The sequence below is a fragment of the Neofelis nebulosa genome, chromosome 16 (genome assembly GCF_028018385.1).
Source record: "Neofelis nebulosa isolate mNeoNeb1 chromosome 16, mNeoNeb1.pri, whole genome shotgun sequence".
Classification (NCBI taxonomy): Eukaryota; Metazoa; Chordata; class Mammalia; order Carnivora; family Felidae; genus Neofelis; species Neofelis nebulosa.
The window spans coordinates 45,504,462-45,531,245 of NC_080797.1; the positions used below are offsets into that span (position 1 = coordinate 45,504,462).

Consider the following 26,784-nt stretch of genomic DNA (forward strand, 5'->3'; position numbering starts at 1 on the left):
CAACCTAAGGTCTGTTCACCTGCTCTTTAGCAGTTAATTGTCCCTCATTCTTTTGTTTTTGATTTTTTTTAAATGTACATGCAACAGAGAATACATTCTCCTTGTAAAAACTTACAATGTGACAGATAAAGTTTAAGGATACCTTTGACAACCCACTCAATCCATACATGTGCACATGCACATGCTCACAACCTAGGTCCGCGTCCCTAAATTCTCCCAACATAACCGTTACTATCCTCTTAAGGCTTGATTGAGGTAGAGGATCCACTTCCAACCTTACTCAGAATAACCGTTGGCAAGACACTTATGTTCCTTCCTGCATGGGCCTCTCCATAGGGCTGCTCCCTGACATGACAGTTAGCTTCCCCCAGTGCAAATGATGAGAGAGACAGACAGACAGACAGAGAGATAGAGAGACAAACCAAGGTAGAAGCAATAGTGTCTTTTATAACCTAATCTCAGGAATGACGTATTATCATTTCCTGCTGAATGTGATTGGTCACACAGACCCAGCTCAGAAGTACAGTGCAGAAGGGTGTGACTATTACGGGACAGTTAGTTAGCCAATATAAATATCAAAAACAATATAAAACAACCCAAGAGTTTCTGGTGATGAGTTGAAATATTTTATGCATCTGTTGTATAGTTTGTGTTTTGAAAACACTGCCCAATACAAACACTTCTTAACACTTATATATATTGTATACATAATATCTATACTATGTCATTAATAATTCTACACGGATTACATGTTGAAGTGATAATAGTCTGGATCTACTGAGTAAACTAAAATAGGTTATTAAAGTTGATATCACTTTTTTCTTTTTTATGGAAATTTTAAATGATTTGGCTTACACTATATTTCTATTAGACAGCACTTGAAAGTATTGGCAAAAGATATGGTTATCTTATTTCATAGTTAAGCTATGACATCATTCAGTGATCTGCTTTGGATTTTCTAAATAATTTCTTCAAGTGTTTTGTATGCTTGTTTTAGAGATGTCCATTTATCCACTGGAGTTTGGGAGAGCTGGGACAAAAGTCTCTCTCTGGGTCATTGTCTCTTAAAGAACCACAATTACAACTTAAGCTGTATAATACGGACTTTGTGAATCCACATTCTGCTGGAAAGTAGCAGGGAAGAACATTCCAGAGCCCCATGTCCAGGGCGTAATGAGTTCTAAGAGGAGAAAGTGCCACAGTAATTAAAATGAAACACTTAATCTCCAAATCTCTAAAACATTTTGGAACCACATTCTAAAAGTCCTTGGGAAAACCTGAAAATAAGACTTCAAGGTCAAGACTTGAAAAGAAGACTTAGGTCAAGACCTAAGTGAAGCCAAAGTGAATTCTGAGTCCTTAACCTTAGCAGGACAGGTAAATTGAAACTGAGGTTTTGAGCTTTTCTGCTATGAGAGTTTTTTAATTAAAAAACATTGGATTATTGGACTCCTCTATAGTATTTCCTTTGAGTTCCTACCTGAAAACAAGTCAGTTGTGAGGTTGTTAGAAGGTTGTCGTTTTATGAACTGCTGTTCTTGGTTGCCCAGAGGATATTGGCTTACGATTCAAGGTTTACACCTAAGTGACCTTGTTTTCTTCTTTGAAATAACAGATAGGGTTAAAATTGACACGAGTTAGTATATAATATATTTCTTTTTTTTTTTAATTTTTTTTTTTCAACGTTTTTTATTTATTTTTGGGACAGAGAGAGACAAAGCATGAACGGGGCAGGGGCAGAGAGAGAGGGAGACACAGAATCGGAAACAGGCTCCAGGCTCCGAGCCATCAGCCCAGAGCCTGACGCGGGGCTCGAACTCACTGACCGCGAGATCGTGACCTGGCTGAAGTCAGACGCTTAACCGACTGCGCCACCCAGGCGCCCCTATAATATATTTCTGAATAGTAGTTGGGGCAGAAAATTTTTAACTGCGGTCAGAGATTTTTTTTTTTTTGATGGAAGAACAGAGCTATTTTATAAAACAAGTAGTTGATTTAGTTTTGTGTGCCTCTAAAACATATAACACAGCCCAATGAATATAATAATGATAATACAAAACTGCACTATTTGAGAGACATCTATGCAAAGATTATCAATAATTGATCACAACTTATGAGACAGGTACTATTACTGTGCCAGTTTTCAGATGAGACACTGGGGTTTAAGATGGTAGCATAACTGGTTAGGATCACACATTTGTAACAGGCGGTACTTGATCCGGATCTATGACCCAAAGCCCTTGTATCACTTTGCCTCTACTTTGGAAATAAGAGGAAAGCAGATTTCAGCTCAGGATGAGGAAACTCTTTAAAATTAAATTAAACTCTTTTTTTTTTTAATTTTTTTAACGTTTATTTATTTTTGAGACAGAGAGAGACAGAGCATGAACAGGGGAGGAGCAGAGAGAGAGGGAGACAGAATCCGAAACAGGCTCCAGGCTCCGAGCTGTCAGCACAGAGCCCGACGCAGGGCTCGAACTCATGGACCGTGAGATCATGACCCGAGCCGAAGTCGGACGCCCAACCGACCAAGCCACCCAGGCGCCCCTAAATTAAACTCTTTTAAAATTAAAACCGACAGTGAGAATGGACAGGGCCACCTTAGTGAGCAGTGAGTTCCCCTCCTGGGCCACGGGTCCTATAAGAAGAGGCACCTAAGGCTGGTTCTGAGGCTCTTTCGTATACTGAGACTAAGTGATTGTCTTTGTGCCTCCTTTTCTCATCAATTAAAAAAAAGAGAAAAGAAAAATGCTAGTAACAATAGAAAAGTTGTTGCTAAGTTGTAGAATGTCATATCATTTAGTAATGGGCACATGTATTCATTTTTTCAAGCAAATCAAATGAATTATTCCCTAACACTTTCAGTTAAAAATTGAAATTAGTTTACATTTTACCCTCGTTATATTGCTCTAAGCAATTATCAACCAGGCCAAAACTCATCAATTGCAGGGCGAGACGAAATTAAGAAGTAGTGTGTACTTGGCGATCCATAGGTTAGATTCTGATGGTGAGGAAAAAACATTCAGTCTGATCATTATTTATCTCAGGATTTAAACAGTAACCGTAATTGTATTCTTTGAACACCAAGTTCCCACCCCACCCCCACCCCCACCTCGTAGTTAATTAGCTGGGCAGGTCTTAGAACAAATACCCACTCAGACACTGGGTGGTAGAAATGCTGTTGATAATTAAACACCACAATAGCGTGGGGCCTATTTCAGGAGCAGCGGAGTGGTCTTGCGCCAGCCGGCCGGCTCACCACACACTCACAGACCCTCTATTGTGCTGGCTATGCCTGCTCAGAGGGATAGTTGCTTGGCTGGAGAAGGAACCGACTACAATGAGAGAGAAAAGACCAAACCTTGCAAGTAGATTGGGAATTCTGGACTCCAGGGAAAAATGTCCAGAGTGTGGAAGTAAAAGGGAAATGGATCCAAGGAAAAGAGAAGTGGATGGGCAGGAGAACAAATCATATGATAGACATAGCCTTTCTCGTTTGTGTGTCCAACTGACCAACCAAAAGGAATTCACTAGCCTCATGCCAAATCTATAGCAGTTAGAATGTGTGATATGTAAGTACTAGGTTAATTTGCATTCCTTTTGCCATAGAGGAAGTTCACTGGGTTCTTTAAGGTTGCTGTTTCTTTTTAATTTTTTATGTTTTATTTTTTATATTTGAGAGAGAGAGACAGAGACAGAGAGCGAGCAGGGGAGGGGCAGAGAGAGACGGAGACAGAATCTGAAGCAGGCTCCAGGCTCTGAGCTGTCAGAACAGAGCCTGACGCGGGGCTGGAACTCACGAGCAGTGAGATCATGACCTGAGCCGAAGTCAGACGCCCAACCGACTGAGCCACCCAGGCGCCCCTTTAAGGTTTTTACGAAAATCTCAGTTAACCATCTCACCTCCTTGGGCTGGGTTTCTTCATTTTCAAAATAAGGAAGTTAAAAAAATAACAATAAAATAAAGGGCTTAAAATGTTCTCAACCTGGCCAAAATAGGAAGGGGACTCTCAGAGTCATTTGCCAGGTGTCAAAAAGCCTAAACTATGGCACCATTACTCAAGATAAAACTGCACGGTCTAATATGATTATCATATTACCTCTGCTTAAAATGTATAAACCCACTTCATTAGGTCATTAATAATAAGGAGAAAATGATTACTTTGTAAGTCAGCTGATTTGGTAGTCAATAAGGAAAATCTTTCAAAAGAGAAGTGTTTTATTAAGCTATTAAAAAACTCCATAGGAAAAAATAATAATAAAAGTTTTGCTGGGTGACATGGTTGGAAACCACTGGCTCGGTTGGTGCCCCTTCTACTCACCCACGGAATTACCTCTAACTACAGAGGCAAGTGAGTGCATTCTCAGGGGTGCCTGGAAGAAAAACGGTGGGAGAGATTTCTATAAAGTTCCTTTTTAAGCCTTCAATTTTGGGGATATCTTTCCATTCTCCTCCAGAAGTGTTTGTTTTAATTTCTAAATAATAGGCTTTTACCAAAATCTGTATGGAAAAATTGATGCCCTGGGAAGACACACATATTCATTCTGTGGCTCCAGAGATGCCCACTGTGGCCCCACCAGCACCACCACATTGTGTTGGTGTTTAGGTAGCCCAATTTGAGAAGCACAGGGATCTAGAGGATCTTGGAAAATTCACCTGGCTGTAAAACCAAATGGATTTTCCTTTAGCCTATGAAGAGGCAAAAGGCTCTACCTTAAACATGTAGAATCCCTTTGCCACTACAACTCAAACAGCATCAAGGCCACAGCCGAGGAGGAAAGGGAAAGTCTAGAAACAAAGCGTGTTGTGCTGAGGAAAGCAGGAAAAATTTCAGGGGGAGCCAAGCATAGCTCAAGAGAAGCTGTCCATCTGAAATGCCACCTGGAATTCACACCAGTAATAACTGTTGTGGATATAAAAATTAATAGGGGGGATTTCATAGTATTAGAAAAATTTATTTTTATAAATCATGTGTCTATCACCCAAGTGTTGATGCATGCATGCAATTCAAACATCAGGCTTACAATAAAAAGCTCACAGAATGACTTAGCAAGGACAATTCCCCCATTTTCTCTATAATTTGGAGTGGAAGAAGGAGGGGGGCGGTGGGTAGAGGGTGCAGTTACTGGGTCAATTAATCAACCTGAAAACTGTGACACAAACCCTGACGCCTAACCTATGTCTAAAAATACACAAATGTATACGAATTTGTTTTAAACTGTCAATGCCTATATTTAGGACCTTCCCAGCAAGGCTATAATGAGACTGTGTTTGAGGCCTTCAGTCATAGCAGACTCTACCATTAATCTGAAGTTAGTTAAATTAACAGCATTTAGTACTGACTTGTCAATCTCACTGCTTCAGGAAATTGCACCTTGAGGCTACTAATATTGCCAATTTTTCCACTGGAGTGTGCGCCCGCGCGCGCGCGCGTGTGTGTGTGTGTGTGTGTGTGTATTTTTTTTTTTTTTTTTTTTTTTTTGCCAAAGCCTCCACATTCATACACCATCATTGCCTCCCTGCGTCCACAGCACTTATATTATCATTTATTCTGGCCCCCTTTAGCCTTCCCGGGGGATTCTGCGTAGTGTAGCTGCTCAGTGAAAGAGTTTTTTAGCTTTATATTTATTTGTTTATTTTTCTGTCATGGCTCACGACTGAGGCTTTAGAAAAAAAAAAAAGTGTGACGGTATTCAGAGTACATGATTGACTGCTACAGCAACATTCATTAACCATGACAAATCGGCAGCAAAACACAGTCCTGAGTGTTCTAAACAGCAACTTTAAAAAGAAAGAAGAAAGAAAGGAAAAGAAAAAAAAGACTCAACTAATTTTTCATTGACCTCATCTGTAAATAAATTGAGACTGATGGTGAGCAGGGGCAATAATAAATTATTATTCATTTCCTGTAATTAATGCAAACATGCCTATGAACACAGAGATGAATCTATAACCACCTAATTTCCATTTCAAAATACACCTAACAAGTTTTCACTTGAGTTATCTTCATCATATCCCACCCCCCCCCCCCTTAATTAGAAGAATGGAATGGTTGGATTTCTTTCTCACCCACCAGGGGGAAATATTGTTTTGGTCACAGAGAGGGTCAAACACATGTTGGAGACAGAGCAGCAGAACTTGATTCTGGTCTGTTTCAGTATTTGCATGGTTCCCTTCCACAAGACCACGCGGAGGCTGCCTTCTCCTTACCACTAACCGGAGAGAGGGGGGCTCCTTCAGAGTGACCAAGTGACCGCTGAGGCAGCCCTCACGTTCATGAGAGCCAGGAGCAAAGGCCAAGAAGCAGCTTCCCAGTCTGACACAAGAATGTGATGCATTCTGTTGTTGTCCCGAACATTCACTCACACAAGGGCCAGTTGGGTAAACGCCATCATGTGAATTTAGCTGAGATATCATGTATTGAGTAAAACAGAAATATCAAGCTGTATAATCCCTCTCCATAAAAAGAGTAGTCGAACTTGCTGTCAGGCACAGGCATCTCCAGAAATCATTCCTTCCCTGAGATCATGATCAGAGATCGAATTGATAGAAGATCATTGTCTAATGACACCCAGTGTCAGAACCTACAGCCCTACGGGCAGTGGGCACTTCGTTAGCAATAAATAAATTGGTGGGGCGTCTGGGTGGCTCAGTCGGTTAAGTGTCTGACTTCAGCTCAGGTCAGGATCTCATGGTTCATGAGTTCAAGCCCTGAATCCAGCTTTGTGCTGACAGCTTGGAGCCTGGAGCCTGCTTCGGATTCTGGGTCTCCCTCTCTCTCCGTCCCTTGCCCACTCACACTCCGTCTATATGTCTCTCTCTCTCTCAAAAATAAACATTAAAAAATATTTTAAATAAATAAATAGGTAAATATTACACCACTAAGACGTACATACAAAAACGTCTATGAGATTGGCACAATGTGATAAGAGCAGAAAATTCGAATCCGATGCTACCAAAAAAAAAAAAAAAAGAAAAAAGAAAGAAAAAAGGAAGGGAAAAAATGACCAACCAACTTTAATAGTATGCAACTTGCCTTGTGGATGACTTTTCCTAAGGCCTTCCTAGCCCTACAGAGCTTTTGGCCCTGTTTGTCTTTCTAAAGATCATGGAAACAAATGTGTGCGATCTGGGTCAGAAGTGGTCCTCATGGGTACTTGATAGTTGAGTTCTAGTGAACCGTGCTAGGCAGCTACTTGGGGTGCCTGTGACAAGAGGGCCACAGAGCAATGAGAGATCTTAAATGGATGGATTTACCACTACTTCGACGTACTGGAGTCAGTCAGGTAATGAGGAACACGGATCCCACTTAGCCCGGGCATTTTTTAAAGTCCACAGTAGACTCTTAACTACCCCGCCAATGAAGCGGCATTCCCCCAGAAGGAGAAAGGAGTCAGCCATGTCTTTCCCTCCAGTTGTCAGCCTGGAAAGCCGAGCAATGCACCTTGCCACGCTGGTGCAGGAGGCCCAGCAGAGGGTGAGCGAGCTGTCCGCCCAGGTGGAGAACGAAGGACCCAGTCTGGACAACACCGAGAAAGAGAAACAGCTGAAAGCTTGGGAGTGGAGGTGTCGGCTCTACAGACGCATGAGAACGGGCTTCGAGCACGCCAGTGAGTATAAGCAGAGGACTTCTGCATTTAACTAGAAACCAGGTTGGTTGGAGACAGCCAGGCCTTCTTTTACTGACTTTTTTTTTTTTTTTTTTTTGGCAGTTCTGCTACAGGGTCATGGATGGCCGTTGTCAGCCTATTTGGAGCGAGGGCTCTGGGCGACTGTAAAAGGATCTTTTGTCTCGCTTGATTTTCTGGCTCCCGATAGGTTCTCTGACCACAGCCATGAGGCTTCAGTGCTGCTGGCCTGTCTCCACCATCTCACACTCATCTAGAGCTTTCCACCCAATACGCCCTACTGCCTAATAACCTGGATGGTTTGATACCCTAAGTGGCTATATTTTGGGATGTGGAGGTGGAAAATATTTGTTTGCCTATTTCTCCAGTTTCTGCCTTCAACCCAAGTTTAAGTTGTTTTCAACTCTCTCTTGCATTTTTTTTTATAGGGAGCTTATATAAACCAATCTTCAGTTACTACAGGCGACAGAGGACAGTCAGTCACTGAACTGTGCTTTATCTGTACTTCTGTTCTCATCACCAATTCTTTCTGTTAGTTTAAGAAAAAGCCTTGTTTCTGGATAATACTCATTAGCACTGGAAGGTAATGCTTAGAGCAGCCCCTACTATAAAAATATATAAAAGTCAAACACTTGGGAAATACTAAAATCTTATTCTAAAAGTAGATCTTATTTAAACAACAACAACAATAAATTAGACTGGAGAATTTGAATATAAGAGAAAGATCAGTTCATTAGTTTGGAAATATCTGCCTCTGCTTTGTGCTATAGATAAAGACAAAAAGTAGTGAAAATCTGGCTTTCTAAAGCAGTGCTAAGTATCGAACCATACCCTAATCCTTTCTCTTAAAGCAAATAGCTTAAGCAACATTCATGAAAGTTTGCTTTCAATATTAACAATCTCTTCAGCAATGCCGATACATGTTTTTTTAAAGAAAAGACATTCATAAAAAATACATACTAATTTGCTTTCAAACTTATTACCTTTGCTTTGTTTTAACTAATAGAATAACTTGCTTAAATAAAGATTTTTTTTTTTACAGAATCTTATTGTAAAATAAATACTTTAGCATTAAAAAAAAGACATTCAGCAATAGTTTTAATAAATGCATTTGCTATTGTGCCTCATTTAGGACACAGATTAATACTAGAAGTAGTTATAGTTTTAGACTTACAGCCATTTGGGGGGTAATTTTCTAAATCACAAAACACCTTCTGGGTGTTAAGGAACACCTAAAACTATCAGGAGTCCTTTAAAACCCGAGGTTAATGGGCATGACATTCGTCCATGAATTCTTTCTCAGAAAATGTTACTTGATGTAATAGGAGGCAGCATGAGAGCCAGGCCCTGAGCATTCCACACGGGGAGGAGCCCAGAACGGGGCATCGGAAGCCACGGGCTTTGGTCTTAGCTGTGTCTTCACTGTGTCCTTGAACAAGTTAGTGTGGTCTCTTCAGACTGTGGTTTCTTCCTCCTAAACGTGCACACGCTGTTACTTGCCCTTTCTACCCAACAGGGTTGCAAAAAGGCTCCAGTTCAATGATTTACATGAAAATACTTCATGAAATGTACCAGTCTCTATCAACAGTTCCTGCTAACACTTTCTGGCCTCCTCTCCACTGGTCCAGGTCAATCTCCTGTTGTGTTTCCAGGATACTTTGGGAAGGCTTAACTGGTATTATTTACCCCTTCAGAAGATGTTCTAATGCTCAAATAAGATCACAATAGCAACAAATAAAGGCCATTGAGACTTCTAATGAAAATGTTCAAAAGCAAAAGCTATTAGGCTCTACAAACAAATGTTTCCATAGTGTGTGTTTCAGGGTATCCTTTGAAGAGGCGGGAACGTTGTTTGAAAAGGATTTGCGATGTTAAGATCCTTATGTTTTTCCTTCTGTCCCAGGAGCCCCCGAGGTGCCAACCAACGCCTCTCTTATGGTGACCAGCAGCACATCACTCACTGTCAGCTTTCAAGAGCCTCTTAGTGTCAACGCAGCTGTAGTGACCAGATATAAAGGTACTGGACTCCAGATTTCTTTTTTTTCCCCATTGCTTCTTCTTAAAAAACAATCCATTGTTTTTTTTCTGCTGCTGATAGGATTTTTTAATCCCATTTACTTTTTGAGTTGACATATTTGCATTGGCACTCCCATACAGAGCAAGGGGTTACTGAGAATAAGTCACAGGAAGCATGAACTGCAGGACCAGGCTGTCACTATTCCAAAACTCTCCAAAATATTAATAATTCCATTCTTGTTCGCAGAGGGCCTGTTTGGTGCATAGCATAGCGATGGAGACAAGACTGAGTAAGACACACTGAAGAATCAGTCTCAATCCAAGGAGCTCAGAGGGTGGGAAATGGAACATACTAAGAGGCATATGCATTGATATCTGTAATAGCAGGTAACTAGGGTTGAGGATTTAAAAGAAAAGCAGATAAAGATGTTGGGAGTCAGAAAAGAAAGAGGAAAGTAACATGATAGGATCAGAAAAGTTCCCAGGTTGAGGTGGCATTTGGTTTTCAAGGATGTCTAGGATTTGGACCAGAAGATGCTGGGGGGGAGGGGCATCTGGGTGGCTCAGTCAGTTAGGCATCCGACTCCACGTTTAGACTCAGGTCATGATCTCGCAGTTCATGAGTTCGAGCCCCACATAGGGCTCCATGCTGGCAGTGTGGAGCATGCTTAAGATTCTCTCTCTCTCTGAGTCTTTCTCTCTCTCTGCCTCTGCACGTCCCCAGCTCTCTCTCTCTCTCTCTCTCTCTCTCTCAAAGTAAATAAATACATTTTAAAAAATGTTTTAAAAAAAGAAGATGCTGCGGGGCGCCTGGGTGGCGCAGTCGGTTAAGCGTCCGACTTCAGCCAGGTCACGATCTCGCGGTCCGTGAGTTCGAGCCCCGCGTCAGGCTCTGGGCTGATGGCTCGGAGCCTGGAGCCTGTTTCCGATTCTGTGTCTCCCTCTCTCTCTGCCCCTCCCCCCACTTGCTCGCTCTCTCAAAATAAATAAATAAGCATTTTTTAAAAAAACCACACAAACAGGATTATGTTATTCATACTACTTTATAAATAGCTTCTTATTCTCCCCACTTGATGTGCTCTGGCATCTCTACCTCAGTATATACAGCCTCCTCATTCTTTATAACTGCAGTATGATATTCTGTTCCTGTTTGATTAGCATTTAGTTTGTTTCCAATTTTTGCCATCATAAACAACACTGTAGTGAACATCCCTAAATGGAACTTTCTCCACATTCACAAGCAGTCCTGTAGGATTAAAATCTGTAAATGGGGGGCGCCTGGGTGGCTCAGTCGGTTAGGTGTCCGACTTCAGCCAGGTCACGATCTCGCGGTCCGTGAGTTCGAGCCCTGCATCAGGCTCTGGGCTGATGGCTCGGAGCCTGGAGCCTGTTTCTGATTCTGTGTCTCCCTCTCTCTCTGCCCCTCCCCCGTTCATGCTCTGTCTCTCTCTGTCCCAAAAATAAATTTAAAATGTTGGAAAAAAAAAAAAAGAGAGAGAAAGGAAAGGTGATACATACAGAAAAAGAGATACCAAAGAAATTCATATCAAAATTGCGATAAACATGGGGCGCCTAGGTGGCGCAGTCGGTTGAGCGTCCGACTTCAGCCAGGTCACGATCTCGCGGTCCGTGAGTTCGAGCCCCGCGTCAGGCTCTGGGCTGACGGCTCGGAGCCTGGAGCCTGCTTCCGATTCTGTGTCTCCCTCTCTCTCTGCCCCTCCCCCGTTCATGCTCTGTCTCTCTCTGTCCCAAAAATAAATAAAAAACGTTGAAAAAAAAATTTAAAAAAAAAAAAAAAAAAGAAGATGCTGGTGGGAGGGGGAGGTAGCCTCCAAGTGGAGAAACCTGGGAGCACAGTTGAAGAGCAAGAACATGCTAGAACAGGCAGAGGAGAGCAGGGGAACAGATCATAGCTCCAGGGGAGGTGAGGGCTCACAAGAAGGTCCCGTGAAATGTAAGAGCAGAGAGAGAAACTAGGGCAGGAGGCGGGGGTACGATGACACTTGAATTCAAGATTAAGGAGTTTCGACAGTAGATGATGAACTCTGCAGACCCCTGAATAAGAGGGGGACAGGATGGGAGGTAGACTATGAAAGACTTAGGTTGCAGTACTGTGTCTGATGCATTGGAAGAGGTGTGGACCTGGAATGAGGAAGTGAGTTAGGAAGCTTTTCGGGAGAGCTGCTGGCAGCCTGACGTGGCTGCTACAGCAGCACCTGGAGGGAAGACAGGGAGTCCAGAGGAGAAAGCAGCAGAGCGAGGCTGCGGTAAGAAGAGTCGAGGCTGCGGAGCGCCTACTGTATGCCAGGCACTGTTTAAAATCTCCGTGTGTATTAGCTCTGTGTAATCTCACAAGAACCCTGGGGATGGGCACAGTTAGCACTTCTGCTCTGTGGATGAGGAACCCGAGGCGGCGAGGTTAAGGAACTTGGCTAAAGACTCCAGTAGAGCTGCACATATCACGTTATGTTGATTCTTGAACACGGTGGACAAAAAAGGGAGAAAGTCATTTTCCTGATTCTACCCTGCACAGTCCGAAAACCTGATAAAGCCGTCCGTGCATATTCCAAGACGCCAGGCCACGAGGCAGAATTCCTGTCCAAGTGGTGATTCCTTTCTCCCGCCCAGGGCCTAGTCCCAGGAGAATCTTCTTTGTCTGCAGAAATGACTCTGCCCACACCGTGTAGCCCTTCTGAGATACTTGGGATTTTCCAGATAACTCCACTCTGTAATACCTTAGGTAAAGGCAGCATAGAATTGGTTACCACTTTGAGTTTTCTTATCAAAAAGAGAGCAGCCTCGGGGTACGGGTGACACCAGACAAATGAAGCCACCCAGGACAGCCTCCTACAGCCATCCTTTGATACAATTCTGACACTTTGTCAGGGTCTCTGTTCTGCCGAGATTTCCAGAAGTCTAGAGCTAGTGTTCGCGGGCAGTGTCAGACTTGGGCATCTTCCTCTCTTTCTACCTCGCTCCAGCTCAGGTTTTTTGATGAAGGGTTTCATCAGTGCTGCCAAACTTGCCATTTTCTTCTTACATTTGATTAGTGAACAATCGGAAGCTGATTCATCCAGACCCGTCCGCTATTTAATACTCGCCCATGAGGCCTGCAAACTCTATCAGCATTCACATATTAACACGTCTCATCTCAGGAGACTTGCGTTTGGGTGAGGTTGAAATGAAAGCCACAAGTGGGTTCTGCTGGTGACTGGAGGGGATTAATTAAGCATTATAAATAGAATTGTCTGTTGCATTATGGAGTAGGTTTCCTTGTGTTAATTTATAAGGTCATAAATTGAGTCCTTAACCTGACCACTCTCAAGGGTTATTTAAAACAGCTGCCAGCCTCCTGTACCCGGAGACGGGACAGTTTTTAATTCAGGAGTTGAAGTAATTATTTAATTATGGAAATATTAGCAAAATTACCCTGAAACAAGGCGAGTTATTTTGTTTGCTTTAGAAAATAAGAAACAAGGGAGAAATCCACGGAATGAGATGTCAGTTATCTAATTGTTTAGAGGGAAGACTTAACCCTACAGTATTTAGGGTTTGGAACAAATCTCACCCTGCTCTCTAGAATTTCTGGGTTCACAAAACCTCAAGCCTATTTTGACAACCGGATGTCCTCCCCTTCATACTTGAGGCTGTGTTTGAAAGAAAATATGAATCCTTTGGTTCTTCACTTGCATATGCTCAACTCATCAACATATTTGGGGTTGTTGTTTTTTTTTTTAAGAGTTTGTTGACATCCAGAAATCTTTTTAAGAGCATCTCTTTACAAGCCCCGTGCAGGCCCTGGTGATGAAAAGGGCCGTGCAACCAGGCTGATTGTCATCACAACTTGGACATTAAAGGCATCAATTTCAGTTTAAAACCATGGAAACAGTTCTGAGTAAGACCCACTGGAGTTTTCTGCCTGCCTCTCCCCTAAATGCAGGAAAATGAGGCTAAGGGAACGACTTGTCTGTTTCTAGGTGTTTCCTTCTTGGATTCAAAGAGCTCTTGCATCTTTTGGTCCCATCTCACCAATTTTCATGGTTTACAGAGCCAGACTAGAGTTATTTCAAATGCTCTGATGCTTTGGACAATTGCCAAGACCTCATTTCACATTTTCTCCTCGCTGCGTTGGGTAACCTGTCTGAAGCTCTCATCTGCACAGGATGTGTCATTTCTCTGCAGCCCCAAAGCAGAGAACATTTGCAAAAGTGATTTTGCTGCTCTTTGCTGGGTTAGGAATGGAAAGGAAGGTAACCTCTAACAGGTGCAGTGCAGCATCTGTTTTCCATCCATAGGATGAATTCTTTTCTATGTTTCTTGTTGTTGTTGTTGTTGTTGTTGTTGTTGTTGTTGTGTGTTTTTTAGAGCAGGGCCTGACGTGGCACCCTTTGGGGTTTGCCAATGATGAGACGCTACAGTAGCTGTTCCAGTGGGTGTGGGCAGGACACTGGTTTGGTTGGGGCTCTTCCCCATCTTTTCTCACCGTGTCATCCAGCAGATTAGAAACCACCACCCTAATTCCTTCCTACAAAGGCTTGTAATAGCAAACCATTTAACTGCTCTGCCTTTGATGACATTTTCTACAAAAAAAAAAAAAAAAAAGTAAATTAAATTAAATGAAAAAAAATTTCTCCTTGCAGAGATTGCCAGGACCTGGTATTATATCCACTCCAGCAAAGCCCAGGCCAGTGTTTCTGCCAACCACTACCTCCAACTTCTTTGCCAGAAAGAAAGGAAGTTAGAGAATTCCAGAGAGATGTCTGGGAGCACTGTAGCTTCTAGGAAAGAGAGTCCACCATTTGTACATGAAAACCCTAGGGGTTGATAATTTATAATAATAGTGTGAACTTGACCATGATTTGATCATTGGGGCCATCTCTTCACAAGACTTAAGAAAAACCTGACCTCCTGGGACTTAGGTGCACATTGCTTGGTATTTATATTATTTTTACCCCTTCTATTATTTTTTCCCTCCACCTTATAATTAGAAAGATATTTTGCCTACCAACAAAATTCATTGCTCTAAAGACTAGAATTATTGTCCATGTTTAATTAATTGAAGAATTAATCTGATCATAATATGAGGAGGCTACCCTCATTACTAGATTGAAGGGATTAAATTCCACGAAACAAAAGGATTTATCATTTTAGTTAGCCTGTTTGGGCAGGGGTGAGGCCAGAGGTTTGCAGATGAGAGCAACTAGGAGAGGCTGAAGATGTTACGTCTGAAGGACATGAAACTCAGCGGATTAACATTTTTTGCATGCAAGTGAAAATGTGGAAATAAGTTCAGCAGCTAAATGTATGAGGAGGAAAAACAGCAGGTCCAATGAGAGGGAGGGAACAGCAACACTATAATAATATATGTTGTAAAACATAGTCTTTTTGCATTTTCCCCACTTAGGTTTTTAACCTGCAAACAAGGAAGTACAGGTTATATAAAAGACAAAGTAAAACAATTTACTCTTTCCTCCAATGTGACACCCCTATCACTAAATTAATCGCTGTTACGAGTCCAGTGTATGTCCTTATAAATCTTTTCTTGATGTATGTGCATGCATGTATAAGCACACAGATGTATGGTTTTGTTTGTGTGCTCTAATATAAAATTATCACACCGTGTAATCTTACAACTACATTTATTTTTAATTCAACAATGTAGCATACATATCAATCTATCTTTCTGTGTCAGTGTGTTTGGATCTTCATTCTTTTTAAAAAAAAATTTTTTTTTTCAAGGTTTATTCATCTTTCAGAGACAGAGAGGCAAAGCATGAGTGGGGTAGGGACAGAGAGAGAGAGGGAGACACAGAATCCCAAGCAGGCTCCAGGCTCTAAGCTGTCAGTACAGAGCCTGACATGGGGTTCAAACTCACAGACCGCGAGATCATGACCTGAGCAAAAGTCGGACACTTAACGGACTGAGCCACCCAGGCGCCCCTTCATTCTTTTTAACAATTGTATAGTATTCCTATTCCCTGGCTAGAAGTGCTATAATGTATCTCATTACTCTTCCACTTATAGCCATAGGTTGTGTCCATTTTTTTTTTTTCTATTATATGATGTTATAATCCTTGTATGTGTCTCTGTTTTACTTGCAACAATATTTCCTTCTGGGATCGTTAACTAGAAGTGGGAAGGTTTATGCATTCACATTCTTTGTCTCACTCACCTATCTACGCCCATTGTTTGTTTGTTTGTTTGTTTTTATCTACGCCCATTGTTAACCTTACAAATAAAACTGCCAGTTACTTCACCAGCAAAACTGGGTTCATTTAGCAAAAGTAGAGGGTTGCCACTCGGGATAAGCAAGCTACAACAAGTCCAAAGAGCAAAGCAGAGGAACACTCTTCAAAGAGGAAAGTGGGGGAAGCTGAGAGGAGCTGTTATAAACCAAAAATCCACTGGAGTAAACTGGGAGTTTGAAGTATAGCAGCTTTTCATTGGCTGAGTTGTGAGGTCTCTCATTGGCTGAGCTGTTGCTGGGGCAAGAGAAAAACCTTTCTTCCTCCTGCTGGGGTAGTAAAGCAGTAGCTGAAGTACGAGAGACTTCCTGTTGGGTTTGTAATTGACAATGAGTGGTAGGGTGTGAGAGCTCCCCCTTCTGGCCTCCCCAATCCATTTTAAACAGCATTTCCTTTTATTAATTTTCACACCATATAGTAACTTTACAGTATATTTTAACATCTGGTAGGGCGAGTCCCTCCCTAGGGTAATCTTTTTCAAAATGTCTCAGTTGCACACATGTTCCCTTCCAAACGAATTTTAGAATTGGCTTGTCAAGTTTAAGTGAAAAAATCTTACTGGAGTAGCATCATATTCCTAAGTTAATTTGGAGAAAGCCTTTTCATCCATGACATGTCTTCCTAATCAAGTTGAATTTTACGTATTCAGGAAGGTTTAATAATTTTCTTTATATGGGCCTTCTACATTTCCCATTAACTTTCATGCCGCATATATTTTACAGGTTTCATGACTATTATGAATCAACTCTCTTTTCAAGATATTCTCTAATTGGCTATTGTAGGACAATAGAAGAGCTAATGCTAGTTCAAAAGAAATCTTTAGTTGGTTGCTTTGCTGAGCTCTGTTAGTAACTTTTTTTTTCTTCAGTAGATTGTCTTGCATCTTATGCTTTTTTTGCTGTATCATCTTCAAGTAAGGATCATTTTGTCCTTTCCAGTACTTTTCATTCTTTCCTGGATCTCACTTCATTAACGAGAATCCATGTGATTTCTGATTCCCAATACATTGTGTGCAGTAAGTGGGACAGTAGCTATCCTTCTCTCCTACCTGCTTTTGTCAATGCGCATCTACTATTTTACCATCTTTTTAAGTTTATTTATTTATGTTGAGAGAGAGAGTGTGCAGGAGCAGAGAGAGAGGGAGGAAGAGAAAATCCCAAGAAGGCTCCACACCATCAATGCAGACATAGGGCTCAAACCCACGAACCATGAGATCATGACCTGAGCCAAAATCAAGAGTCAGACACTTAACCAACAGAACCACCCAGGCACGCCTAATATTTTACCATTACGTATGATCTCTAGGAGAGGTTTCTGGTAGACAGCCTTTACCAAATCAAGGAATTTGGATTATGATTATTGATATAGCATTGAACATAATTTTTAAATCTCCTCTGTGATTATGGTCCCTTTAGTATTTCAAAAGTCATGTATATGTGCCCTTTCTTTTACAATTGTTGAACTTTTGTTATTTTATTGGTTTGTTTGAAGAATTAACATTCTTAATTCATAAAACCTATTTCTTGCTTATTTTCTAATTCATTAATTTCTGGCTTTAGCTTTGCCAGTTCCTGATGCTTTCTGTTGGTTTACTTTATTCTTTCTTTCCTGTTTTTTTTTTTAATTTAAAAAGTTCATTTACTTGTTCCTTTTTCTCATTTTCCAATCCATGTATTTAAGGCTATAAATTTTTGCCTATCTTGTTCATATCCAGAAAGTTTAAAGCAAGGTGCTATAATCATTTATTTCTAAACAATTTGTAATTCCCACTTTAAGCAGAGTTTTTAGGCAAGCCATTTTAAACTTCTAAATGATCATATATTTTGCTATATTTTTATTATTGATTTCTAATTTTATTATTTTAAGAAAACATTTTAATGTGCTCTGTATACTGTTGAGATATTCTAAAACTCTTATTTGTAGCTAGCCAATCAATCCGTGTATATGCACTGGATTTGGTGTTTGAAAAGAATGTATGAACTCCATTGGGTATATAGTGTGAATGTGTAGATGTTGTTTAAATCCCTGTCTTTTTCCAAAGTGTTTGTCCCTTTGATCTTTGATCTCTGAGAAGCTGCTTTATTTGTCTTGCTTAATGCTGTTTGCTTCAACTATTTTGTTTGTGATTAACTGTGCTTTCTCTCTTCCCATTTGCCTGCTGTCTTTCCATCTTTTTATGTGCATCCTTCCCATGACATTTCAGATACATTTATCTCTCATAAAGAGTATATAGTTATATTTATTTACTTGAACGGAAGGTCTGTCTCTTTTTATGTATACTTTTTATTTTTATTTTTGTCTAAAGTGATCTAAGAATGGGATTAAAAAACAAATTTGCACTGAAGGGTTTATAATACAAAAGAAAAGTTATTTGCCCCATTATTCCTACCCTACTCTTCAGAGCCAGCCAGCTTTAATTCCTCTAGTTCTCATAATTACCTGTCTACTTTAATTAATATGCTTCTATGGCTCTTACTTGATACATCAACTGCAGGTCTTATATGTGCAATTATAACTATAACAGAAAAGAATTTAACTCTCTCATAATACCACCCTCATCTACAGTCCCTGATTCTCTCAACGTAATTATATTTCTATTTTTAGTTAAGTCAACAATGTTTATACTATTATGAGTGTGCACACTTTTGGTTCGTTTTTTTGTTTTTTGTTTTGGTTGTTGTTTTTAACTAAAGTCCTTACTCTCTTTCAGTAACCTTAGTTTTCACCTGATGTCTCTTTTTGGTCCCAGGACCCCATCTAAGACCTTACATGACATTTACACATCATACCACCTTGGGCTCCTTTGGCTGACAGTTTCTCAGACTGTCCTTGTTTTTGATGATCTTGATAATTTTGAGGAAGACTGGTCAGGTATTTTGTAGAATGTGCCTCTATTGGACATGACTGATATGAAGTATCATGATTAGACTAGGGATATGGGTTTGGGGGCAGAAGACCACAGAGATAAAGTTTTAGCTAGCCATTTTCAACCCATCATATCAAGAGTACATGCTCCCAACAGGACTCATCACTATTGATGTTGGCCTTGATCGCCTGGCTGAGATGTGTCTGTCTGGTTTCTCCACTGTAAAGTTACTTCTTCCATCCTGTTTTTTTTTGGAAGGAAGTCACTATGTGCAGTCTACACTGAATGTGTAAGTTTTGACATTGCAAAGTCAGATAGTGTACTATGATTTCCTTACCTATGTATTTTCCTCAAATCTCTAATAGCCTCTTTTCTCTTTCCTACCCTACTTGCCATTATCATATTCAAAATTTGTTTCAAATGATCCTTTCAGAGTGTAGGACCTATTTTCCCAAGAGTAGCACCTATTTTCCCTCCTCAAGTGCCATCTACTCAAGTTCCACTTTATAATAATAACTCACTGGGTTTGCATTAAGGACACGCAAATCAAAACCACCATGAAATATTGCCATATGCCAATCAGAGCAGCAAAAAAAATTTGAAAATAGTTGACAACACCACATGGCAAGGATGCAGAGACATGGGATCACTCATCCATTGCTGGTGGGAATGTAAAATGATACAGGCACTCTGAGAAGCAGTTTGACAATCTTTTTTAAAAAAAGAAGCATGCAAGTACCATACGTCCCACCAACTGGTAGGCATTTATTCCAGAAAAATGAAAACTTGTGTTCATATAAAAACCTGTTCACAACTGTTTATAGTAGCTTTATCTGTAATAATCAAAAACTGGAAGCAATCCAATGTGGTGAATGGTTAAACTAAATGTGGTATGTCTGTACCATGGAATAATATTCAGCAATGAAAAGGAACAGAGTATCAGGACACACAACGGCCTGGATGATTCTCTAGAGGATTATGTTGAGTGAAAATGCCAGTGAATAAAGGCTACATAGTATATTGTTCCATGTATAGAACACTCTTGAAATAACAAAACTATAGAAATATAGAACAGGTTAGTGGCTGCTAAGGATCAAGGAAGAAACAAGGAGGTGGAAAATGGGCATGTAGGCTCACTTTATTTTCTAGCTAATGGATATATTTTTAAATACTGTACCTTGTTTCCCTTTTGAAGGATTTGAAGAGAAAAATGATAGGCAGGCATAGGTGCCATTTGGCATTTTGATTCAATCTCCAGGTCACTTCTCCCTGTTACCCAGACTATGCTTAGTAAACATGACCTAATACTAATATTACCCTAAGCCAACATTATGAAAGCATATCTGCTGTTTCCAAAAATTATGTAAGTTACCTAGGGACAAACATGAAATGGGTTTTTATATCAGCTGGTGAAGGATTATTCTTGACACTGATTTCTTCTTCTTCCTGTTTTATTTGGAAAATCATAGATCCATAGAGTAACAGAAGTTTTTGGAATATTTGAGTTTTTTACTAAGGTATGATGAGTTCCTTGAAGGCACAAATCGTGTCTTTTTTTCCCCTCACCTCCTACAGTACGGTAGCATTGACCACCTTTCTGTTCTTAAAGCAGTTTTCCCCTACCACATGACCTTTGCACATGATGATCCCTCTGCCTGGAACTGTTCCCCCCATTCCCTGACCATTGATTGTTCAGATCTCTATTAAAAGTCATTTCTTGGGGCGCCTGGGTGGCTCAGTCAGTTGAGCATGTGACTTCGGCTCAGGTCATGATCTTGCCACCCGTGAGTTCGAGCCCCACATGGGGCTCTGTGCTGACAGCTCAGAGCCTGGAGCCTGCTTTGGATTCTGTGTCTCCCTCTCTCTCTCTGCCCCTTCCCCACTAATGCTCTTTGTCTCTTAAAAATAAATAAATGTTAAAAAAAAATTTTAAGGTCATTTCTTCAGAGAGGCATTTCTAAGTATTTCATATAAATCATGCCTAATGAGTTCTATCATGCCTTTCAAAATAATGTTCACAAATCACAAACATCTATTTATTTTTGCAGTATATTTTTAAGTTTAAATAGGTTTCTTTATTATAGAACTTTTTAGAGCCTCTAGTATCTAATACATCCAGCAAATTATTGTCCAAATTTCATTTGACCGTCATTGGAAGTTCATGGGAACCCTGAGTATATTTAGAACAGGAATTCTCCAACAAAGCTGCCCATTAGAATCACCTTCGGGTCCATGCCAGGGCCTCTTCCAAGACCAATCAAATCTGAGTCTTTGCAGGGCAGAGACCCGAGCACAGATACCCTTCAAGAGTTGCTAGGTCATTCTAATGTGCAACCAGGCTGTGCATGTGTGGTCATGTCTTCACCATGGGTCTCTCCCATCAGACTGGAAGCCTTATGTAAACAGCGATGTCTTGTTCATCTCTGTGTTCCTAGAACTTGGCACAGGGCTTAACATATGTATTACATAGTTAGCTATTCAGTGAATTCATTGTGAGTCACAATGAACGTGATAAACACAGACCCCCTCTTTGTAGGGTTTGGAGGGCTTATGTGGGGAAAGAAGGCTCACCAATATAAGAATTCACTTTGCAGTATAAAGAGAGTAAGGCCCACTGAGGCTGGAGTTTTTAACTGGCTTTGTCCAACACTGTCTTTTACTGAGCCTCACCGCTCACCCCTTTCCTTCACAATTCCACAGTTCTTCTTGGACGCCACCCACCTCCACCTCCCTCTCCTCTCCCCCCACCCCCATTTCCCTCCCCTCCCCCACCACCTTCAGTTTCATCCTTCTGCACCCTGTTGGCTCCCCCAAGCTTGCTGTCTTCAACGCGGTTGCCACCGGAAAGTCTCCGCAAAGGTGATCGCATCAGTACTGAGTCGAGTGGCTTATTTCTCCTCCTCCCCCTCACACACCCCTCCAGAACTTTGGAGCCATGAAGCCTCTTGGCCGAGAGGGAGGCCCACCAGGCAGCTCTTTATTGCCATGCAACTGTGAGATTCCTCCCCACGCTTCCTCCTGGGGAAAAGTCAGCCTGCCAGTGGAGATTTAACGGCGGAGCAGTGCTCGGTGACGTGCCAAGCCTCCCCCCTCAGCCCCCCCAACCAGCCCCATCACCACCCCCGGACTGAACAAACTGTATCACTTACCCCCTGGGAGCCTGGCCGTTGCTGAGCCCAGACGCCACAGGGGCTGGTGAGTTTCCAGTGGCCACAGAGGCAGGTCTCCACTCAAGGCACAGCTCTGTCCACGATGGCCCCACTGGGCACACAGCTGGCACTGCAGGTGATGAGCCGCTTCTGGGCCACCTTCTCCCCTTGGAGATTTTCTCTTGATCCCTTTTTGGCCAGATCCCTTTGCAGCATTATAGTTTGTCAATAGTCCGCGACTGCTTTCTAGAATTTCTCTCCGGGAGAAAGTGTGTTTTTCTAAGAAATAGGTGTTCTAGCCTGAAGCCTAATTTCATGTGAGGGCTCAAAAATGAAACAAAAATAATCACCCTCAAGTCTGGAAGCTGAGGGGCCTCTCCACACCGTGAGGAGTGCTTCCTTTTGGGAGGTGGGAGGCAGGGGTGGTCCTTTGCGCTTCTCAAATAAAATTTTTCCAATTATAAAAAATAATGTATGCTCCTTCTATCAGCCAGAGTCCCAGCAGAAACAGAAGTACAGTCAGCTTGAAGTCTGAAGTAATTTTAATGAAGGGATTATTTACAGAGAAGTGGGCAGGGTTCGTGAATGGACAAGGGATAGCAAGGCACCCAGGACTAGCTGGATGGGGAAGCCTTTATCACCCCTACACTCAGAGGGAGATGGGGGAGCGCTGGGGCGGGGACACCATCAGGAGCTGCCACCTGAAGGGACGCCATGTGTAAGAATCAGGCTCCTGGAGACACAGAGCAGGTCAGTAAAGGTCAAAGTTTTTTTTCTGGTGAAAAGAGGGTTGGGGACAAATGGAAAAACCAGTGTCATAATTATAGAACGCTGCAAAGAACAGAATAGAAACAAAGAAACAAATCAGTTACCCTCAGTCCTACAGCCCAAAGAAATCTACTCTTTGGAGGAACTTTTGGTAATTTTGGACCCCATAAAAAGTTGAGATCATAAATTTAACAACAATGGTGAACATTTGTCAAGCCCATAGCACATGCCAGGTGTGGAGTCAAGGCTTTAGAAACATTGCTTCTTCTATCCCTCACACAGCCCTATGGAATACGTACAATCATTATTCTCTCCTCATGAATGAGGAAACCTAAAGCAAACAGAGGAACGTGCTGAGGTTCTACAGCCATGCAAGAGTCCAGTTTTTCATCCCAGAGCCTCTGTTCTTTTTTTTTTTTTAATGTTTATTTATTTTTGAGGGAGAGACAGACAGAGAGGGAGACACAGAATCCAAAACAGGCTCCAGGCTCCAAGCTGTCAGCACAGAGCCCAACTCGGGGCTTGAACTCGTGAGCCGCGAGATCATGACCTAAGCCGTAGTTGGACGCTTAACCTACTGAGCCACCCAGGCACCCCACCTCTACTCTTAAAAATTTTTTCTTAATGTTTATTTATTTTTGAAGGAGAGAGAGAGATAGAGCATGAGCGGGGGAGGGGCAGAGAGAGAGGGAGACACAGAATCCGAGGCGCCTCCAGGCTCCCAGCTGTCAGCGCAGAGCCCAACATGGGGCTTAAACTCACAAGCTGTGAGATCATGACCTGAGCCAAAGTTGGACGCTTAACCGACTGAGCCACCCAGGTGCCGCTCCCCACCTGTATTGTTAATGACAACTATGCTGTACTGGCTTTCTTCTCTTCTACTTCACATCCCCATGTTATGACTTTTGTTCTGAAGCATTGTTTTAATCCATTCATATGGCATGGAATTCATCAGTGTGTATTTTTTGGTTTTTTTGATCCTTGGCTTTTAAGTTTCTTCCAGTTGCTTCACCATTAGAAGTGCTGCTGCCACGAACATCTCTGTATTTAGAGCATTTCCTACAGTTTGGAATGTTTCTTTAAAGGAGAGTGCTATTAAAATTTTTCCCCATTTTAAAACCAGTCTTGACTGTTCCATCACTTCAAGTCACATAGCTGTAAATAGCCAAATGTGGATATGGAAATAATATTAAAAAGTCTCCAATTCTATCACTCCACTCATCCCCAAGGAAAAGAAAAATAAAGTTAAGTGGAGAAAAGCATAATGAGTCAAGGAACTCTTAATTTTAATGAGAAATGGCATCCATCACCCCTATCTAATCCCACTGCCCAAGGTGTTAAATGGGGACACATCCACGAGCAATGGGTGCATAAAACCCAGACAGTGTGACAAATCTAAATAAATGGGGTTGTGTCTCTTCTATTCTAATCAACCATTTCTCCTTCCGATGACGTGTGTGCTAAGCATTACATTAACAGATAGAAACAATTTATCAAGAGAAGTGAGGTCACACTGTTCACTGCCAAAGAAAAGTTGCCCATTTACAAAGAAAGAATTGAGGCTATACTACAAAGTATTTTAAGCTCTAAATAAAAATGTGCCCTCAGCTTAGGGAAGTCCAGCTTATTCTTCAGTACAATAACTGATGAACCACTCAAGGAAGATGAGACAAACTATTTTCTAGAAACTACCTAGCTTCACTGGCAAGCGTTTGTCAAAATCTTGATTTGTCTGTTCTATGCAGTGTGCTGATTATGGCATAGTATAGACTAGGTCAAAGTGCCAGTCTCCTGGGAGCCTGTGAGTCGTGAAGGGTGATGTCACTCTGAACTTTGGTAGTGGAGCATGGGTTTGCAGTAAGGGCATTTATAGCGGCACCTGGGTGGCTCAGGAGGTTAAGCACTGGACTTCGGCTCAGGTCATGATCTTGTGGTTCGTGAGTTTGAGCCCCAAGTCAGGCTCTGTGCTGACAGCTCAGAGCCTGGAGTCTGCTTCGGAATCTTTGTCTCCCTCTCTCTCTCTCCCTGTCTCTCCCATTCACCCTCTCTCTCTCTCTCAAAAATAAGTAAAACATTAAAAAAAAAAAAAACCTTTTTTTAAAGTTTAAGATGGCATTTATACAAAAGCCCTAGCCAGAAAGTCAGGAGGTTATTGTCCTCTGCTTCTGCTCTAACTAGAACTAAGCGACCTTTCTGGGTAAGTCACATCTCCTCTTTGAACTTCAGTCCTGATCCGTGAAATCTTAGGTCTCCACAGAGATGTATCAGGGACCACAAATCAGGCTGGAATTGGGTTGGGTGGGGGTGGGGAGCAGTGGGAAGTCTCCTAGACTCTGCAGCATAAATAATTAGGTCTTCCTGTTGTATTCTTTCAGAGCACCATGTTAAGTTTCCCTTATAGTCTTGCTCCCAGTTTGTAATTACATCTTTATCCGTATATTATATGCTTGATGTCTGTTTCTCTTTCTAGACTGTATTCTCCTTGAAGGCAGGGACTGTGCTTGGTTCACCATTATAAACCCAATGACAAGCCCAGTGCCTGGCACATGGTACATGATCATCGAATGAATGAATGAATGAATGAATTCATGACTGTCATTTCTGGCCCTGGAGGTGCTTGTACACATGGAGGTGATTAGTTTCAGTAAAGTACATACTACATTTACCTCCTCCTGTTCCTCATTAAACCATGTGAAAAGAACTATCTTTGAGTTCGGGCTTAGCCCTGACTTCTTAGAAACCAAATGCTCTTGGGAACAAAGCTCACAACTTCTCTGAGCTTTGGTTTCCTTTCTTTTTTATAAAATGACTAGGTTAGTCTGTGACCTCTCAGGTCTCTCTCTGCTTCAGCATTCTATGATTTCATGATTGTGTCTTCCTCAATCCCAGGAAGATTAGGTAAAGCTAAAGATCTGGCCCAGACTTAGAGCTCAGCAGCACAGAGTGAATCTATGGAAATGAACACGCTCTCTGGTAGATACTCAGAGAGGATCTTAGATATTCCAAGGAGCGGAACCATGGATTGGCAAAGACGGATCTAAGAGCCGAGTTGTCACTCTGCCACCTGCTAGCTTTGTTTGTGATCCTGGGCAAACATTCTGTCTCCTCTGGGCTTCAGATTATTATTATTTTTTTAATGTTTATTTATTTTTGAGAGTGAGAGACAGAGCATGAGTGGGGGAGGGGCAGAGAGAGAGGGAGACACAGAATCCAAAACAGGCTCCGGGCTCTGAGCTGTCAGCACAGAGCCCCACGCGGGGCTCAAACCCATGTACCGTGAGATCACGACCTGAGCCGAAGTCAGACTCAACCGACTGAGCCACCCAGGCATCCCTGGGCTTCAGATTCTTTATGTATGAAATCACGACAGAAGTACCAGTTCCAGCTGCCCCATGTGATGTTATAAGGATCAAAACAAATGAGGCAGTGTAAGTGAACATGGTTTGTACGCTATAATGTGCTGTTTAAATGTATGTATAATGTATGTTAAGATGATGCTATCATCATTACAATGAGGTCACCATAAAGGTCATGATACTAACACAGTATAAAGCCAAAATAACTCCACAGTGCCACACTGGTACATAATATGCCAGTGGATTAGAAGAGAAATTCCATAGGTAGCTCTAAATGCAGGAATTTACTATAAGATAAAAGTAGTATCACAAGTCTGTAGGGGAAAGATGTAGAATTCAACAAGAAGGCTACTTAACAGAGAAAATGAAATGTGATTGGATCCATGTCTCATAGTGTCTTGCAGCATAAATTGTAAAGGGATCAGAGACTTCAATGTAAAAATAAAATGAAATGAAATCATAACTGTTCTGAAAAACAAACTGGGAGAAATCCATTATAACTAGAGTAAGGAAAGGCCTTTATTACCATGATTCGAGATCTAGAGTAAATTCAACCTCATCTTAAAAAACTGTCTTCAGCAGAAACAACTACAAGCAACACAAAAAAGACACCATTTCGTACAAGAGGCAGAGGCTCATCTTTCTGATAAATAAATAGCTTTTGAAGTCTATAAGACAAAAATGAGGGAAAGACAGTTCATAGAGAAAGAAACACAGATGGCATATAAAAAGAAGTTCACGTTCTCCCATTGTAA

At 41.5% G+C, this 26,784-nt stretch overlaps 1 protein-coding gene across 2 annotated transcripts in view; it reads left to right on the forward strand.

Annotated features, from left to right (window-relative positions):
• Positions 1-26,784, forward strand: part of ANKFN1 (ankyrin repeat and fibronectin type III domain containing 1) — a 316,545-nt gene that overhangs the window by 185,992 nt on the left and 103,769 nt on the right. For both annotated transcript variants that reach the window (XM_058703009.1, XM_058703010.1), the window contains exons 6-7: positions 7,417-7,611; positions 9,533-9,646. In XM_058703009.1, the coding sequence (XP_058558992.1) occupies positions 7,417-7,611; positions 9,533-9,646 (309 nt within the window). The remainder of the gene's footprint in view (positions 1-7,416; positions 7,612-9,532; positions 9,647-26,784) is intronic.